Source organism: Muntiacus reevesi, chromosome 11, assembly GCF_963930625.1.
Source record: "Muntiacus reevesi chromosome 11, mMunRee1.1, whole genome shotgun sequence".
In the NCBI taxonomy this organism is placed as follows: domain Eukaryota; kingdom Metazoa; phylum Chordata; class Mammalia; order Artiodactyla; family Cervidae; genus Muntiacus; species Muntiacus reevesi.
Window position 1 is genome coordinate 79278108 of NC_089259.1, and position 20032 is coordinate 79298139.

General features: G+C 48.3%; 1 protein-coding gene across 2 annotated transcripts in view; it reads right to left on the bottom strand.

The window, feature by feature from the left end:
• NALF1 (NALCN channel auxiliary factor 1) overlaps positions 1-20032 on the bottom strand; it is a 583333-nt gene that overhangs the window by 19142 nt on the left and 544159 nt on the right. For both annotated transcript variants that reach the window (XM_065901897.1, XM_065901898.1), the window contains exon 2: positions 5973-6144. In XM_065901897.1, coding sequence (XP_065757969.1) covers positions 5973-6144 — 172 coding nt within the window. The remainder of the gene's footprint in view (positions 1-5972; positions 6145-20032) is intronic.

The window sequence follows — 20032 nt, forward strand, 5'->3', positions numbered from 1 at the left end:
CCTGAACTCAGATCTAAGTATGTGCATTTAATCCAAGAGCGCAGTTTTCGTGGAAGACGGTGTCCCAAACACATGGAGGTACTACATGCCGCCCAAGGTTTTTTAAAATAACTTGTTTTCATATTTCTTATTCTAGCCTGATCATGGGCTTCCCTTGTGGCTCAGCTGCTAAAGCATCCGCCTGCAATGCGGGAGACCTGGGTCGGATCCCTGGGTCAGGAAGATCCCCTGGAGAAGGGGAAGGCTACCCACTCCAATATTCCGGCCTGGAGATTTCCATGGACTGTATATTTCACAGGGTCACAAAGAATTGGACACGACTGAGAGACCTTCACTATCCTGATCATGCTATCTTCCTTCACACTCCCCTTTTGACCTAAGTATGTATATGAACTTTTTTTTTTTTTTGGCAATACATGGTCTTATAACTAAGTGGTATTTTATTATTCTTTCTTCCAGGGTCTGGGGTGGGGTGGGGCAGAAACAAGTTTTAGAAAAATCATGAAACATATTCACACGCTAGAGAAAGTACAGAAATTAAAAATATCATAGATGTCCCAATGAAGAGATCTCTGGGTAGCAGTTTATTCTACTAAAATACTCCTTTGGTGAGAAAATCTGTTATGCCATCTTTCTAAAAAATCTTTGATCAATTCTGCAGTCATGTCAGGACACGATTTGGGAAAGGTTTTTTCACAGCTGTGAACTCTCTCCTGTGAATGACATGAAACATTAAAAAAGAATCCCTTCGTGATGTGATCGACATGCATATCCAAGTATTCTCCATCATTGAATTTCCCGGCCTGCGGGCCATTCTCGGCTTTAGGTCCCCTGCAGGGGCACATCGGAGCCACCAGGGGGCGCCCAGCACCCGCCACATCATAATCAGACCTGTCAGCCTAACCACGCGCCGACAGCCCACCTGTTTTCCCGACCGGCAGAAACACAACCTCCTCCTTGTCACAGCTCAAAAAATGAAATGCAGAATTTACACAGAATTCTCAAATATGTTTTATCTCCGTTGTCAGTAACCCCCAGCAGATCAACTTATACTTTTTTCTTTTTTTTTTCCTTTTCAATAATTCATCTATGAAAAATACGGCAGCAGATCCTGTCGAGTCTCTTTTATCCATCAATCAAGAGGCAATTTTCATAATGTGTGTTACCATAGCACCCCAGCCCGCGCGGCGCTGCTCCTTCTGGGTGGCTGATGCTGGTTCCCCAGCCCAGGTAAGCAATCAAGGGCTTCCTCTAGGGGATTCAGGGAGAAGGCGAAGGAGTGTGTGTGTGGGGGGGGGGGGGGATCCCCGCCTGATTAGCAGGATGATGGGTTGACAGCAGAGAAGCCATGAACGACTCCACCCCCTCACTCTGAAGATGAAGAAACAGTTTCTAAAACAGCAGAGCGGTCATGTGAACCCAGCTTGAGAGCAGAGCCCACTCTGAAAAGTTTTAACTCAATAAAGCCTGCCATCCAATGACAGGCTTCACCCTGACAGCACCTGGGAGTTTCTCCCTGATTAATTTCTCAAACGCTGCTTCAGCAACGTGTCCGTTTTCTTCTCTAACAGGAAAGCCAGGAGAGATCTCCAGGCAAAGAGTTTTTCCTTCGTCTCCTAAGACAGAAGCAGAACTTAACATCCGAGGACGCCCTTCTCTCCTCTAGCTTTGTGGTCAGAACGTTTGATCTTGACCTTCAGTAACAGCCTCAGTGAAAGACACCACGGCAGTGGACATGCAGTCTCAGATATTTCATTGCTTTTTTAAATAAGCTACCAGCTTGCTAAGGATGACCAAAAAATAGAAATTTAAGATATTCCCATGTAGGACATGGGTAAGTTACGTGCCTCTTAAGAAATGACGCATTAAAGATGGCATCTAGTAACTTTTCAACATTTTAAATAACTCCCCTATTAAAGGATTTTTAAATATTTAAAACAACTTAAAGGAATCTTGTCTGTTCTGAGCCCTCTCACTGGCTCCCTGATCCCAAGGGCTGAGATGCACTTTTTTTGGACAGAGGACAGAAATTCTAAGCATCAGTATATATCCAGTAGAAGCCTGTGTGAGAGGGGCCACTGGAATCCTGCAACACCACATCTCTGAAAGACTGGATGCAGTGGGCACTGGGGAGAAGACATCATCACACCACTGGTCCGTCACCACGGAGACGCAGCTTGAACACCGTGGACCCTCCCTAGACCGCATCTGGCCAGCGAGCCTTTTGCAGTCACGTGCTCACTGGGTACTTTTCTGAGCTTGATTTTTAGAGGGAATCACTTTCCTTCCGGAAGCCTCCGAACTGGATGTATTGGATCCATATTAGTAGGAGGATCATGCGATTAATTATAGTGAATCTGAAGGAAACGCTATTTCTTCAACTTCTGATGATAAATTATGTTATTTTCCAGCCTATAGAATGGAAACAAAACCATTTGTTAATCTTTTTAAAGAAGAGGAATTACTGGAGGCAAGGCAAAGACCAGTCTACTTGGTGAAATCCTTTCAATGGAACTGAGATTTGTTGTTGTCATTCACCCATCTCATTGAGAAAGAACAGTCTGCCTGTGAGCCTGCCTCCCGGGGTTGGGGACAGGGGGGTCTCAGGTTATATGCGGCCAACTGGAGAATGGGGAAAAAGACTCCCATTGCTGGACTAGCTTGAGTCTAATTCTGCCAGAGCACAGAAGACGCTTTATTCAAAATGCATAAAGGTGGGTGAGATGATTCTGCTTTCACTCCAAATTTACCTAAAAGGTGAATTCTTTGTATCTTCATATCTATCTGTAAGAGATTGTGTGACAAAGCTTGGGAACACATTTATATGCAAAGTACATGCAAAAGTCTCTTTATGTATTATATATGTGTATAAATAGACTTTATATGCAAAAGTCTCAGTAGTTTCCTTACCAAGGCGAGCGGCCACTGGGCTCTAGGATGGGGTCTTCCTGGTGGGCCCTGAGAGCACCCTTCTACCCCGAAGGAGACATTCTGGGGGCCCCAGTGTCTGGGACCCTGGTCAGTAGGGGCATAGAAGCACGTGGTTCTCATCAGCAGAAATCTGTGTCTTGTTCAGGCCCAGCAACAAAGAACTGGACCATAAAAAAGGCTGAGCACTGAAGAATTGATGCTTTTGAACTGTGGTGCTGGAAAAGACTCTTGAGAGTCCCTTGGACAGCGAGGAGATCCAACCAGTCCGTCCTAAAGGAGATCAACCCTGAATATTGATGGTGAAGCTCCAATACTTTGGCCACCTGGTGGAAAGAGCCAGCTCACTGGAAAAGACCCTGATGTTGGGAGACAGCAAAGGACTGGGAGGCCTGGCGTGCTGCAGGCCACGGTAAAGAGTCAGACGTGACTCAGAGACTCAACAACAAAGCAACAGAACTCGAGGGGCCTCTGTGACGCAAAGTGGAAGAGGATGGCTGCCAGTGATCCGGACACATAAGAATTCTTCCAGGAGGCCAGCTTAGAAAAGAAGATCAATCTGAAAGTTAGTACATTTTCGTCCAAAAAATGTTACAGGACTTGGGGGCAAAATGCCTTCAAAATTTTATTCTATACATTTTTGAGAAGTAAGAAAACAACAACAACAACAACAAAAAACAAGCTGAACTGACAGTGGGGAAAGAAGAGGCTGGTTCCCAAAGAGTCGGTGATGAGATTCTCCCAGGAACCTCCTAAAGTCGGTGACATTTTCCCCGGACCTGAGGAACGACAGCTCTCTCTTTCCCTGTCTGTGTTCCTTGATGATGCAGATGAAACATCTGACTTCCAAAAACTCAAAGGTAATTAAAAAATATAAGACAGACTTTCTGCAGAAAGAGATTAAATTCCACGGGAAGCTTTCTAGTGGCCTTAGAAGTAGGCAAGGAACACTGAAGCCCAGGTTTCAGATTCACACCGACAGAGAAGACGCCAGGAAGCAGGGGACAGAGACAGGCGCCTCCCCCTTGGTCTGAGGCTGCTGTGGGCTCTGAGAAGCTGGTCAAGCTGCTGACCTTCTGAAGGGAAAAAGCTACGTGCGTGTGCATGAACAAGAGTGCCACCTCCACATGGAATTCCAGAAGTTTCTCAGAAGTCTTAAAATCACGGACATCTCATTAACGCCAAAGGCAAGAGATGAAGGCTTTATCTTGATGACCATTTGTTGAAAATGTTATATAGAAATCAAATGACTGAATAGCCTGTGACTGGTGAACTCTGGCTGCGATTCAATGGAAGGAGGTGTTACTATCTTTCTCTGTTTCTCCGGCCCTTTCGTTCTCGGTCCTCCCAGCAGAGAGGAGCTGCGTGAAAAGTGATCTCAGCATCAAACGAGTGGCGCGACATAAACAACTAGCCAATCCCCTCACATTCCTCGGGTACCACGTCCGAGACCCGCGGATGCTGCATCCCTGACGCATCTCACGCTCCCCGCCCCCTCGGGAATCCTCGAGCCAGACGCGCCTGGGGGCCGCTATGCTCCCTAGTTCACCACTGAGAAGACAGCGGCTCAGAGGGGATGCAGGGTAGAGGCTGAAGGAAAGCCCGCCTCTCTTCACCTCCGTCCGGATGATTTCCCCACAGGTCTCGGCAGCCTAGCCGTCCTCCCGCGAGTAGGCAGGTCCTCAGGGCAGAGCCTCGCTGGACCGTCTCTTGAAAGCTCATCACTTACAACAGCGTGGCTAGAGGACGGGCATGGAGCTCAATGCTCGAGAAAGAATCCGGGAAAGTCTCACTTATCAGAACTTGAAAACTCAATGTCACAACTCAAGCCATCCAGTTAGGAGGACACCGTGGAGCGCTTTTTGACAGGAAACGGATCGACAGCTCTGATGGTTACATCACGGCAACTGAGTGGATCGTACTCACCCGTCTGCTCAACATCTATCTTAAAAAGCAACCTCCTCTTCTCCTTTACATCTTATGCTATGCCTAAATTGTGTCAAGCTTATAAATATCCAGAAATTGAACGCTGCTACTGGTGTTCTGCCCAATCTGAGTCAGATGAAAGAAGAAAACATCATCAATGGGAAATGTGAGATAAAACTGCTCCTAGTCCTTAGTATTTCATTCTAATGTACACACACACACACGTAACTTAAATGAGCATTTCTTTATAGTCTTGGTATATAAACACACACACACACACACACACACACACACACACACACTTATTTAAGTATATACTTGGGCTTCCCTGGTGGCTCAGATGGTAAAGAGTCTGCCTGCAGTGCAGGAGACCCAGGCTCAATCCCTGAATTGGGAAGATCCCCCGGAGGAGGAAATGGCAGCCCACTCCAGTATTCTTGCCTGGAGAATTCCATGGACAGAGGAGCCTGGCGGGCTGCAGTCCATGGGGTCACTAAGAGCTGGACACGACTGAGCAACTTTCACAAGTATGTACTTAAATACTTATTTAAGCTAAGTAAATAAGCATTTATTTATTAGCACCTTTTTTGGTCAGAAAATTTCACAGGCTCTAGGGGCAAAATGACTTCAGAATTTATTCTGCACATTTTTGAGAAGAAAGAAAAAGAACAGAAGTGCAACTGATGGCTGGGGAAAGAAGAACTGGATTCCCAGATATTCAGCGATGGCATTCTGACCTCAACTGATTGTGGTTTGAAGGAGAAATGTAATTTTACTGGCCTTCTCTCCTCATCTGCTCTCAGGTTAATACAAAGATACAGCAGGTGGAACCCAACCGTCTCTAAGTCAAATTGGAACAAATCTAATGTTGGCTGACATGTCGCCACGTTACCCTTTTACGAACGTAATGATGGCGGTCACAGACAGACCAGACATCGCGTGGCATTTCCGAGTCAGTTTCGGGTCCCTTCGGGGGGTCTGTGAAGGAAAGCATGCAACAGCCCCGGCCGAACCTTCAGGGCTTCGTGGGTAGGAGCGGGAGACCCCCAGGCAAACAGAGCCCAGGTGCCAAGGCGCACCCACCGCCTGGCTGGGAGCCCGCCCGCCCAGCGCTGTACCTGTACAGATGAAGCTGGAGAGGCCCCCGTAGATGACCTCGTCGTTGTCGGGCAGTATGAACGGACACCGCGTCTGCACCTCCAAACAGTACTGTTTGCAAGGGATCGTCTTTCTGCAGTTCAGCTGCGCGACTTCGAAGTACTGGGAACATAGCCAGGCCTTGTAGACGATCTGAAAAAGAGAAGCAGCAGAAATAGGGTGGGATGACCACAGTTCTGACCAACGGAGGACATGCTGTCCTGGGAGAAGCATGCTGGGGCCTTCAGTGGCTCCTAGGAAGTCGCGCACTTGGAGAAAGTCTATGACACGAGGCCAGCTGCAGGCGATGTCTTAGCAGCAGCGAAACACTTTAGGGAGCCCTTTGCAGGACGCGACAGGTGATGGGGGCGTTCGAGTGTCAGGGGTGCGCGTGCTAAGCCGCCGCAGTCGTGTCCGACTCTTTGCGGCCCCGTGGACTGTAGCCCCCCGGCTCCTCTGTCCATGGGATTCTCCAGGCAGGGACACTGGACTGGGCTGCCCTGCCCTCCTCCCGGGGATCTTCCCCACCCGGGGATCCTACCCACATCTTACGTCTCCTGCATTGGCAGGCGGGTTCTTTACCACTAGCGCCACGTGGGAGGCCCCAACTCAAGTAAAAAACTGTGAAGTTGAGCAGGATCTGAAGTTTTCAAAATCCAGTGAGAAACAAGAAAGGAAACACCCGTGTGGATCCACTGGGGTTATTACTGCAGGTGCGAGGTGCTGGGCCTTGCAGCTGTTCAGGCCCTCGGTCGTGTCCGACTCTTTGCGGCCCCAAGGACTGCGGCACGCCAGGCCTCCCTGTCCATCACCAGCTCCCTAGAGTTGGCCCAAGTTCATGTCCATTGCATCGGTGATGCCATTTCTTTTACATGAGGAAATTTTTTTTTTTATAAAAGGACAAAAGAAAAAAAGTTCTGTTTTGCTTGTAAAAAGGTGATGCTTTTTTGATCTGTGGTGTTGGAGAAGGCTCAAGAGTCCCTTGGACTGCAAGGAGATTCAACCAGTCCACCCTAAAGGAAATCAGTCCTGAATATTCATTGGAAGGACTGATACTGAAGCTGAAACTCCAGTACACTGGCCACCTGATGCAAAGAACTTACTCACTGGAAAAGACCCTGATGCTGGGAAAGATTGAAGGCGGGAGGAGAAGGGGACGACAGAGGATGAGATAGTTGGATGGCATCACCGACTCAATGGGCATGAGTCTGAGTAAACTCCAGGAGTTGGTGATGGACACGGAGGCCTAGCGTTCTGCAGTCCATGGGGTCGCAGAGTCGGAGCTACTGAACTGAACTGAACTGAAGCTTTTTTGTATAAAAGGACAAGAGCCCGGCAGACGCCAGCTATTCCCGCCATAGACACTAGGTGGCGCTGAGTCCCCAGCAACCAGGATGTGCTGGTTTGAGCTTGAACTCCAAGGCCCTGGGCCGAAAGCGGTGGGCCCTGACATTGATGTCTCACATCAGAGACACTAAGGGTCTCTCCGTCCGAAAGCCCGGAAACACCCAGCCTAAATCAGATGGCTTACACTCGTGCCGTGATGAGGAGCACAAGTTAGGAGCACTCATCAGATCTTGGATCTTCAGCCTCTGTGATCGGCATGAATATTTGATAAGCATTTGCTTAACTTAACGACATGTGAAAGGGCTATGATCTCATTTAACCCTCTGTCGTTGATAGGTATTTCGGAAAACAAATGCTGAAGAAAAAAAAAAAAAAGCCAGACTTTTCTGTATATAAGGGAACCAACTGAACCTAGGTCTCAATAAAACGATGACAAAGTAAGTATCCCACCATAGCCATGGCTGTGACTCAGGTATTTCCCTGATGCTTGGTTCTATTCTTCTGTTTTTAAGGTTAATACTATTCAGGTAAGATTTTGTTACCTATGTCCTACCTGGAAAAGTGGGTGGTTTGCCGTTAAATGTACACTGAGAGATCATAAACACCAAACAATAATAGCAAGAATAATAGGAAATGTGTATCACACTCTGGTCTAAGCAACTGACATACATTTTTTTTCCCACATCTAATTCCCAGCACATGCATTAGCACAGGGATAATAATCAGCAATAGAAATAAGTGGACAACCCAGAATCCAAACAGAATCTAGGCAACTCTTGCCAATATCCTGTAAGGAGGTATTGTGTCAGGAAAAGGAGAGAAAAATAAATGGCTCTGAGACACTTTCCAATGCTCCCCTTTAAGAATTTTTTGAGGGATGGGCATTGAGAAAGTTAGGTGTTTTGTGGTGGCACAGAACCAGAGAAACAAAACAACCCTGAATGTTCACTGGAAGGACCGACGCTGAAGCTGAAGATCCAGTGCTGCGGCCTCCTGATGCGAAGAACCGACTCACTGGAAAAGACCGGATGCCGGGAGGGATTGGGGGCAGGGGGGACGGCAGAGGATGAGATGGTGGGATGGCATCACCGACTCAATGGACATGAGTTTGAGTGAACTCCAGGAGTTGGTGATGGACAGGGAGGCCTGGTGTGCTGCAGCCCTTGGGGTTGCAAAAAGTCGGACGGGACTTAGTGACTGAACAACAGACGGATTTTCAGACAGAAGCCCATGATGAAAAATGAATACACTTGTCTTCCTTCATAAGAACGCTGCAGTATAAGGAAGGCCAGAAATCTTTTTTGTAACGGCTTTGCCTTCTCCTACAGAGTGACGTACTGGATCATCACTTTTCTTGGCGTCACTGAATAGTGTAAATGGTTCTAGGATGCTAAAGAATAATTTGCGGAAGGAACAAAAATAGAGTAAAGGTCTTCTGGTGATAAATGGGCGGTTAAACTACTTTTAACCCCCCTCTCCTGGAGGGTTTGTACGTCCTCTCTCCCCGGAAGCAGTTTCGTTGCCAGGTAACTATGCTCCCGGAGGACAGCCCCCCGCCCCCCCCACTGCGCACTCCCCACCTTGGAAATCTCGGCTGAGTGTACCACTTGGCCTGACAGCGCCCGTCCTGCAGGCAACAGAAATATGCCCCAGTTACAGTCCAGAAAAGGAACAGACAAACTGGACCGCTAAAGTGGCCTGCTGAGAAGGACGTTTGCACTTAAACAGTTGCATACCAGTTTACTTTTTTTCTCCCAGAGCATTTTCTCATTTGTTATTTTCCCCCATGAAACCCTTGAGACAGTTTTGGGAAATATTGTACAAATAAGGAACCCGATTACAGAGAGATTATCCTAGCAACTGCATGGAGTTCAGCCCAGCACTCCCTTCCCGGGCCCCGGGGCAGCTGGGGCGCTGCTGAGAAGCGGAAAGTGAAGACGACAGGCAGGGGCTGGGTCTCTGGAGTCCCCGAGGGGAGGAGGGCAGTTCAGGGGGAAAGGTCCTATGGAACGCCCGGCTGAGCCCCTCATTTCCAAGTGAGAAGAGGGGCTGGGAAAGATCACAGTTGACAGCAACCCCCCAATCTCTGCCCTCCCGGGAGGTGTTCTAATAACTCAGCGCATTATTGGGGGAGGCATTCACTGATCCAGTCAAAAGCTGTTTTGTTTTTTTTTTGCAAGTCACTTCATCCCAGACCCGCGCTTTCTTATCATCCCTTGAAACTCTGCGCTGTGGGCTGTAATGAGCACCCCTGCCCACCCCCCACCTCTGGCTGATCCCCGGGTCTTCTCTGTACCAGCATCACTTTACACATCCCCTCGGTTACTGGGGCCTATTGGATGGTGCGAGGTGAGGTGGGGACCCCAGGGAACTGTGGTCTACCTGACTCCTACACCAGACTCTTGATGAATTTACTGATTATTTTTTAAAAGATGATTCTCAGTTTTCATAAAAAGTTCTGGCTGTAACTGGCTGGAGGCAGAACATGGTTGGGAGGAAATCCCCGGAGATGACTGAGTCGAGAGGCCTCTGTTCCCCGATGGTGGGAAGTGAGGTTAAGCCGCGGACTCTGGGAGGGGGTGCTTTATGTGGGTAGCAGGAGGAGCCTGAAACAGCCACCATTCTGCTCACCAACACTGTATCACGGCTTTCAGCCTCATCCTCAGACGTGATGTCAACGCGCACCAGGTCCTGATTCTGGGAGGTCCCAGCGACCTGGGCTCATCTCCTGGAGCGCCTGTCACAAAACGCCCAAGACTCGAATTTCTCCCCATTGGGCTTAGATTCTCATTTAAGTATACTTGTCTCGGTCCTCTTAAATCTATATCCATGTTTTAGAGCAAGGGAACCAATTTATATTGCAAATACATGTTAGCAGGCTGAAAAAAACAATGCCGGTTACAGTTTTTCCTTATGAAGAAAAATGTCAGGTATTGAAAGGGGTCGTCCTCGTCACCTTAGAGGAAGGTTGCTGTCTTTCCCCCTTCCTGTGAGTGTTACTAAGGGCTGGCTCTTTCTCCATGGGGAGCCTGTGTTGATGCATTTTATGAGCTCCTTTGCTGTCAGCTCTCATGTGTGAGTGGCCTGTGTTTTGAGCGTGCAGGGGGGGTGCGGGGGGTGGGGGGGAATAACTGGTTATGCAAGCAATAGTCTGTCACGGTGATGGCCTCCGGCTAATGCACTTTGATGCACCAGGCAGGTTGTTACAGTTCTAAGTGGAGGAGGAAGTCAGAATACATCTTCACGTTCACATATCTGAACGTCTTTCGTCTCAATCTGTGTCAGTGTCTGGCTAAAGCACAGGCTGCACCCAGAAACTGGAAAGACTGCCGTGCTTTAAGAGGAAAACAAAAACACAAACCCTGCCTGCAGGTCGAGCCAAGTCCTCCTCCTCTGAGACTGCTTAGAGACGGGCAGCCTAAGGAGACAGGCTCCTTGATCCGCCGGAGATTCAGAGTGTCAGCGAGCACACCTCGTCCTGCTGGATCTTGGCTCCATCTCTGAAATAAATGCAAATGCCTCCCTGTTTTCTCTCGGTGACCCACTTTGCGGATCCTGTTATGACACTTGGTCTAATCCCCTGAACTTCAGAACGACAGCCCTCGCTTCCCGGCGCCGTCCTGGGTTTGCGAGCCCACCCCATCTGTTCTCGCCCCCGCCCAGAGCCCTGGGCGCCGGGCCTTCAGGGGAGGGCATGGGTAAGGGATGAAAAGGCAGAGCTGGCCTGGCCCGTCTGCCCGTCAGGGGTGGTACCTGGAGGTCCACAGACCCTCGACGGGCAGTGATGACAAGAGGCGAATCCACTCCGGGCTTCCTGGACGAGAGGATGTGCCCAACCGGTGATGATCTCGGTAATGAAGGAAAACAGAGAGGATCGGCGTGTCTCCAGCACCGTCTGGGGGACACAGGGCCAGCCTGTGGCCTCTTTCCCTCCTTCCACCATCAATATACGCCCTGCGTTGTCTGAGGCAATGCCGACCCGGCCACGTATTATCTCGTCTCCCCATCTCACTATGGTTTGGCGTCAGCCGGAACCACGGTCCGGAGATTTGCTCTTTCTAAGCAACCTGGCCTCTGTGATGACAAACCCAGCTGCTTTAAAATGGGCTATTTTCCTATTTGCCCTCTTGGCAGCAATGATTGACGCTGATGAATAAACTATTTCTTGAAATGCCAGCCCCCTGATTAGGAGAATGCTATCCATCCTGGGCTTCTTCCTCCTCTGCCAATCACTGCATCATTGGTTGTTTTGCTGTAACTGTTGTCTCCCCAAGTGTCGGTGTGCCCTGGGCTTCTGTCCCGAACTTTCTAATGCACGGTCTTTCAGGTAAGTCGCCCACTCTCAGGAATCAGCTGCGGTCTCTAAAACAGGGAGGCCCAGATCTGTATTTCCAGGGCACCCCTTTCTCCCTCTGTCTCAGCTGCTCTGTCTACAAGCTGCGTTCTGCGTGTCTGTGTCCACGGTCTTTAGCATTTCAGCCTCTGCCAGTCCGGAGTGGAATCTCGCGTCTGATCTTCAGAGAGAAACGGGACGTGAGAAATCTGGGGGTCACCCAGCCCCTTCTGCTCTCCCCCACAGCCACCTTGCCCAGGCTCTTTGGCCCAGGGCCTGCGAGCCTGCTTCCTGAGTTCCAGGCCTGCAAACCCCTGGGTTTCGGTTTCCACTGCTGCTGCAGCCATTCCGCTTGCCCGCCGAGCGCCGCCGCAGCCACGGACGTGCCCCTGCGCTGCAGGCCTCGCTCGCTCCGTGCTGGGCTCCGCCGGGCAGTTAGGGCCGCCACGGTGAAACCCATCCGCGGGCATCAGCGCCCCACTTTACATCACCCGGGGCCTCTCCGCGGCGCTGCAGGGGAAGTTCAAACTCCCTAACTGCACTCGGAGCTTTGCGACCTCGCCCCGCTGAGCGCCCCGGCCTCGGACCCGCCCCAGCCCCCCGCGGCGGCCGTGGAGGGTGATGCGCAGGGTCGGCGATGCGCCTCGTCCCCTGAGAGCTTGCACCCCTGAGACCCGGCGCACCTCGCGCACTCAGCCCTCAGCCTGGGCGGCTCCTACCCGTCCCGCGTGATCCTCTGTAAGCCTTCCTGACCCCGATCTTAAGCCCACCCCTCTGGAGCTCCGGGAATGCTCTCTTCCTGTGGACTCACGCTAAAGGTGACGCACGCTGCTTGCCTGCCTCCCTTTCTAGGCTCCCATAATGGGACCTTGTGCACACTTCTGTATTCTTGGCGCTCCGGGTGTGCCTGGGAGAAATTGACCATCCATAGAGTTCTTATTGGAAACTCACACCATGGCCTTCAGATATGGTGTGTGTGTGTGTGTGTGTGTGTGTGTGTGTGTGTGTGTGTGTGTGTGTGTGTGTGTGTGTGTGTGTGTGTGTGTGTGTGTGTGTGTGTGTGTCTGACTCGTTGCGACCCCATGGACTTAAGCCCACCAGGCTCCTGTGTCCATGGGCTTCTCGTGTGTGTGTGTGTGTGTGTGTGTGTGTGTGTGTGTGTGTGTGTGTGTGTGTCTGACTCGTTGCGACCCCATGGACTTAAGCCCACCAGGCTCCTGTGTCCATGGGCTTCTCCAGGCCAGAATACTGGAGTGGGTTGCCATGCCCTCCTCCAGGGGATCTCCCCGACCTGCATGCAGGCGGATCCTTTACTGTCTGAGCCTCCAAGGCGTGCACAGGACTGCCTGGCTATTTGGTCCGTGTGAGCCCGTCCGCGTGACTCTGGGACCCTGGGAGCATGGACGCAGACTGTGAACTCTGATGTGCTTCCAAGGTGTTAAGTCCTACGGATCCCTTCAGAGGTATCAGCAAACTCCCTTACGGGAGGACAAATAAAGCCTATGGAAATGAAAAGTAAAAAGCCCACTTCATGGACTGAGTCTCTCTCTCCAAGCAGATACCGTGGTTTGGGTGCTGAGAAACACCACCAGGTGGGACTGCAAGCAGAGGAGGATTTCCGCACAAAAGGGAGGCAGGAGGTGGTCCAAACAGTAGGACTGGGAAGGCCTGCAGAGCCCCGAGGGTGGGGATGGGATGGGGAGGGAGGTGGGAGGGGGGTTCAGGATGGGGAAAACATGTAAATCCATGGCTGATTCATATCAATGTATGGCAAAAAACACTACAATTAAAAAATAAAAAACAGAATTTGCTCTGAATCTATCATTTGAGATGGATGACTTGCTCTGGCTGGGGTTACAGCAAGAAGTGTCTGGAAGTCAGATTACACTAGCTCATCCCTTTCCAAAACCACTGTATGGCATTTCCAAAATGAATGTTCATAATGATAGAAGTGGGAGAAGTGAAAACTCATGTTGGTGACCAAGCTGTCAGGAGCTCTGCCGTGGGCATCGGAGAGGAAGGTCAGGCAGCAAGAACCCAGCGATGAGTGATGGGAGCACGAGGCCAGGGAGTATTTGGAAAAACACCTGATCCTGGAGTTGCTGAACCATCACACCAGCACCTTCCTCGTTATCCGACTGGGAAAACCAACAGCGTATTTACCAACTGAGCCACCAGGGAAGCCCCCAACAGCGTATTTAATACCTATTCAGGGACGGCTGAGAATTGCCAAAATACAGAGAGCCGTGACACTGCAGATGCGTTCGCGGTGATGGACTCCTTGTGTGAAGGTGCCATGTCATTTTACACGGCACAAAGAGGCCCTTGAAATCCTGGGTCTTGGACCGCAGATGGAGCTTTAAAGATGATGTGCGTGGAGTAATTTGGAAAAATTCAGGCGTGAAGTGAACAAGAGGACACAGGAAATATGCTCAGCATTTTAATAACACTGTAGGTCCAAGATAGTAAACGAGTCTATTGAAAAATTTTAAAAAAAGGAAAGAAGTCCTTTAATGGAAACCACTTCTGCGTGTCGCCATGGGTGGACATAACAGCAGCTTTCTCAGCAGCCTTTTCTAGGGTCAGGGAAGGAAGGGGACAAACGACAGCTTCTGCCGTAGACTGTCAGCCAGTCAACACCTTGAAAATGCGGCAGTATTATTTCCCATGGTCCTCTAGACATACCACGTATTTAACGAGGTCTTTGTTAACTCCCATCAAACTGCCAGTGATCCCATTAGAATTTACAGCTTTAAAAAGACAGTGAGGAAACACTTCGACATAAATTCAGTTTGGAGCTTCATACTGAAGTGAGTTGAGAATGTTGAAATGGATTTAAAAAGTTGGGAAATCAATTTTTTGAAGAAGGAAATGGAGGTAAGTCTGTAGATAAATCTGAGACTAGCCTTAAGCATGGCAAGTATAATGCATTCATCAAGGAAATGGGAGTTAGTACAACAGACTCTCCTTATTCTTTAGGACTTGCGTAGGAATTTACGGAGCAGTTGATTAATGAATGTTATAACCCAGAATCTAGAGTATGTCTAGATAAATCTGAGATTAGCCTTAAGCATGGCAAGTATAATGCATTCATCAAGGAAATGGGAGTTAGCACAACAGACTCTCCTTATTCTATAGGACTTGCATAAGAATTCACGGAGCAGTTGATTAATGAATGTTATAACCCAGAATCTAGAGTATGTCTAGAAAATATCGATGCATTCAGTAGAACTATTATAGGAGCCCAGCACACTAACTAAAAAAATGCAGATGCATTCTTTCTTTTTCATTAAACTAAATAGGATGGGACTCACTGTAACTCCTTCACTTAATGGAAACACACAATAAAGGTCTAAAGAAAATCAAGGCATAACTGTATCATAGACCCCAAAGTAAAATATGGAAAACTTGCAATAATAAAGTAAAATGAGCTATCTAACAGTCTGATCATTTTACATAGCCTTGAACTATAATACTAGAGTAAAATGCCCAGGGTATACATCTATGTTTTCTACTTCTCTGCCAAATTGTCAAGACATTTCTGATGAATAATACATAGTAACAAATCCTTTACGGTATCAGAGGCGTGTGCTATGCTACGCTAAGTTGCTTCAGTCGTGTCCAACTCTTTGAGAGACCCCATGGACTGTAGCCCGCCAGGCTTCTCTGTCCATGGGATTCTCCAGGCAAGGATCCTGGAGTGGGTTGCCATTTCCTTCTCCAGGGGATCTTCCCAACTCAGGGAGCGAACTAACATCTCTTACATCTCCTGCACTGGCAAACGGGCTCCCACTAGAGCCATCTGGTAAGCCCATTAGAGGCACAAGTGTTGTCGATTAAAACAATAACATCGTCTTTGCCCTCAGTTGAATGGACACTGCGTTCTTTATTTTTCCCATGGGGGGGAAGCAGCACTTCCATCCTTTGTCATCAAGTCCAAGCTCAGCAGCTCTCACTGTGGTTTTCTGCTTTGTTCTGGCAGGCCCTGTTCTGAGGACCAGGGACAGAGAGATGACAGCTCCTTACAGAGACGATGATGCCCACGCCAGTGTCTTAGGGGTGCAGCGGTGTGGCGCGTCACGTGACCCTTGAGACGAGCCGTTCTCTTACACCTGGTCTTTAGATAACAGGATGACAGCCAGCTAAGTGCCAGCGAGCCTGTCAGAACTTAGAGCTTTAAAGAGTGACAGAGTGAGCCCTCCACAACTCTCATTAGAATAGAGCTGCGGCCTGTTATCACAACGTGGGGGGAGCCAGCTGAGGGCTTTTCTGAGTTAACTTTTGTTGGAGTGCCGTTGCTTTACACTGTGTGCGAGCTTCTGTTGTGCAGCCAAGTGGGTCAGCCCCCATCTGGGTCCTTCCCGGCCAGGCCTCCGCAGAGCACGGAGCAGGGCTCTCTGTGCCACACAGAGGTGTGTGCTAGTTGCCTATTTCACGCACAGCGTGGACCATGTACGAGCTGGGAGGCTGCAGCTGACGCAGGAGCTGACGGTTGCTTCCAGCCTTGGCTTCAAAGGTGTCCTGCAATCCATCTGTTAATCCACATCTACTTATTGAGTCACCTATTGGCCTGGCCGTCGGGATTCCCACCAGGGGTGGAGGGCGGCTGGAAAGCGTCGCAATAAGACACTTTCCCTGGCAGCAAGCATAGCATTGTTAAAGAAAATCAGGCGCGACACGGTGGACAGCGTGCTACCAGCAGGCGCTTTGGTTTGGAGAAAGCAGCGATGAGTGATGTCTGATCCTCAGCCTTTCCTGATGGGGGGTCTTGCCTCCACCTTGGCTGCTGACTGATCAGGGCAGCGGGTTAGTCGAAGGCTGGATCGGCTGGAAGACAAGAGTGAAGTCTGCCACATCGATCGACTCTTCTCTCCACAAACGATCTCTGTGCACCAGGCAATGCTATTTGGTAGCATTTCGCCCACAGTAGAACTTCTTTTAAAACTGGACCCAATCCTCTTAAACCCTGCCACTGCTTTATCAACTAAGTTGATACAAGATTTTAAGTCTTCTGTTGTCATTTCAACAATCTTCACAGCACCTTCACCAGGAATAGTTTCTGGATCATGAAACCACTTTCCTTGCTCATCCATAGGAAGCAGCTATTCATCCTTCCAAGTCTGATCATGAGGCTGTAACAGTTCAGTTGCATCTTCAGGCTCCACTTCTAATTCTAGTTCTCTTGCTGTTTCCACCACATCTGTAGTTACTTCCACCACTGATGTCTTGAATCCCTCAATGTCATCCATGAGGGTTGGAATCAATTTCTTCCAAACTTCTGTTGATGTTGATATTTTTATTTTTCTCATGAATCATGACATGTTCTTAATGATACCCAGAGAGGTGAGTCCTTTACAGAAGTTTTTACATTGACTTCGTCCAGATCTATCAGAGGAATCACTATCTAGGGCAGTGATAGCCTTACAAAATTAATTTCTTAAATAATGGGACTTGAAAATTGAAGTTTTTCCTTGATTCACAGGCTGCAGAATAGATGTTGTGTTAAAAGGTGTGAAAGCAACATGAATATTATTGTCCAGCCCCATCAGATTTCTCCATCAGGTGCATTATGAATGAGTAGCATTATTTTGAAAGGAATATATTTTTTTTTTCTGTGCATTGGGTCTCAAGAGTGGGTTTAAAATAGTAAACCATGTTGCCAATAGATGTGCTGACATCCAGGCTTTTGCATTCCCTTAACAGAGCACAGGAAGGGTTCAGTTCAGTTCAGTCGCTCAGTCGTGTCTGACTCTTTGCGACCCCATGGACCGCAGCATGCCAGGCCTCCCTGTCCATCACCAACTCCTGGAACTTATTCAAACTCATGTCCATTGAGTCAATGATGCCATCCAACCATCTCATCCTCTGTCATCCCCTTCTCCTCCTGCCCTCAATCTTTCCCAGCATCAGGGTCTTTTCCAATGAGTCAGCTCTTTGCATCATGTGGCCAGAGTTTTGGAGCTTCAGCTTCAGCATCAGTCCTTCCAATGAACACCCAGGACTGATCTCCTTTAGGATGGACTGGTTGGATCTCCTTGCTGTCCAAGGGACTCTTAAGAGTCTTCTCCAACACCACATTTCAAAAGCATCAATTCTTCAGTGCTCAGCTTTCTTTATATAGTCCAACTCTCACATCCATACATGACTACTGGAAAAACCATAGCTTTGATTAGACAGACCTTTGTTGGCAAAGTAATGTCTCTGCTTTTTAATATGCTGTCTAGGTTAGTCATAGCTTTTCTTCCAAGGAGCAAGCGTTTTTTAATTTCATGACTGCAGTCACCATCTGCAGTGATTTTGGAGCCCCCCCCCAAATAAAGTCTCTCACTATTTCCAGCATTTTCCCAGGAAGGGTAGTTCAGCATAATTCTTAAGGGTCATAGCATTTTCAAAATTATAAATGAGCATTAACTTCAATGCGAAGCCACCAGCTACATTGGTCCCTGACAAGAGGGGCAGTCTGTCCTCTGAAGCTTTGAAGCAAGGCATTGACTTCTCCTCTCCAGCTATGGAAGTACTAGATATGTATAGGTATCTTCCTATAGAAGGTTGTTTTGTCTACATTGAAAATCTGTTGTTTAGTGCAGCCACCTTAATGAATACTCTCAGCAAGATCTTCTGGAAATACTGCAGCTTCTACATTAGCATTTTCTGCTTCATCTTGAACTTCTGTGTTACGGCCACCTCTTCTTTCCCATCATGAACCAACACCTTCTGCAGCTTTCAACTTTTCCTCTGCAGCTTCCTCACTCTCTCAGCCTTCGTACAGTTGAAAAGAGCTGGGGCCTTGCTCTGGAAGAGGCTTGGTTTACAGGAATGTTGCAGCCGGTCTGACCTCTCCAGACCACTAAATCTTTCTCCACATCAGCAGTAAGGCTGTTTCACATTCTTATCATTGGTGTGTCCGCTGGAGGAGCATTTTTAATTTCCTTTGAGAACTTTCCCTTTAACATCCACAGCCTGCCTAGCCGTTTGGCACAAGAGGCCTAGGATTCAGCCTGTCTCAGCTTTCAATATGCCTTCCTCAATAAGCTTAATTATTTCTAGCTTTTGATTTACAGTGAGAGACACGTGACTCTTCCTTTCATCTGAACACTTAGAGGCCATTTTAGGGTTACTAATTGGCCTAATTTCAGTATTGTTGTGCTTCAGGTAAGACCTGAGGAGAGGGAGAGAGCCGGTGAATGGCCGGTCAGTGGCGCAGGCAGAACACGCACAAACTCTGTCAGTTAATTTGGTCATCTTATACGGCAGGGACTGTGGGCCCCCGAAACAGTTATGATAATAACATCAAAGGCCACTGATCATAGATTGCCGTAACAAGTATCATAGTAATGAAAAATTATTAGACTTACCAACATGTGACAGATGCTGTTGGAAAAGTGGTGCCAACAGACCTGACAGACCAGGGCTGCCACAAACGTTCAATTCGTAAAAAAAAAAACACTAAAAGGAAGCAAGTGCCGTAAAACCGAGGCATGCTGCACTCAGCTCCTCACCGAGGTATCAAAGCCTTGCCTACATCAGGTGAGTGCAGTTGTTCCAGTTTCGTGAGGTGAAAATTACGGTTCAGAGGATTTCATCAACGCCCAAGTCCCACGGGCGGAGAATACAGCCGAGCCTGGCTGAGTTCAGGCCAGCTTACTTTGCACTCCCGCCCTGAACAAAATGTGCTCTGCTGTACCCCACAGACCTCCGGCGTAAAAAAACATTAACTTCTGAGAGTTCGTGGAGGTTGCTCCTGGGTCTTCTGGGGATAGGCGTTGGAGATTTGAACATTTTTAGTGCTTCGCATTTTGTTTCATGTCAAGAAGATACTTCAGCAACTGCTATGCATTCTCCTCTATAGTGAAAGATTTTCAATACAGCGAAGGATCGCAATGTTTGTGATCTTATTAACACGTGCTCGTAACTCCAGGCACCGGTGACATGAGTAATGCTGTTGTTAATGAGAAAAGAGTCAGGATTATGTCTGCAAACAATGTGCTGTGTGCGCAGTCGTGTGGATCCATTGCTTGTCACTAAAATTAACAGCCACCACCAACCAAATCAAGAAGTTGCTTTTCCTAGTCCTGGTCCTAAATCCTGCTCTCTCTTTCTCTATTTCTCATGTGAACATTTATTCGACTATTAAATTATGTAGAACGGACACCAAAATTATTTATCTTTGAAACTGCACTTGGTAAACATTTTCACTATGTCCATTTAAAATCTGAATATATTTCCCTTTCATAAATATTTATGTATAAAGTGTTCTGACACACATAGAGACACAGACATAGACACACACACGGACACACAGACATGCACACACAGATGTACACGTGGACACATATACACACAGACACACACATTTCCTTA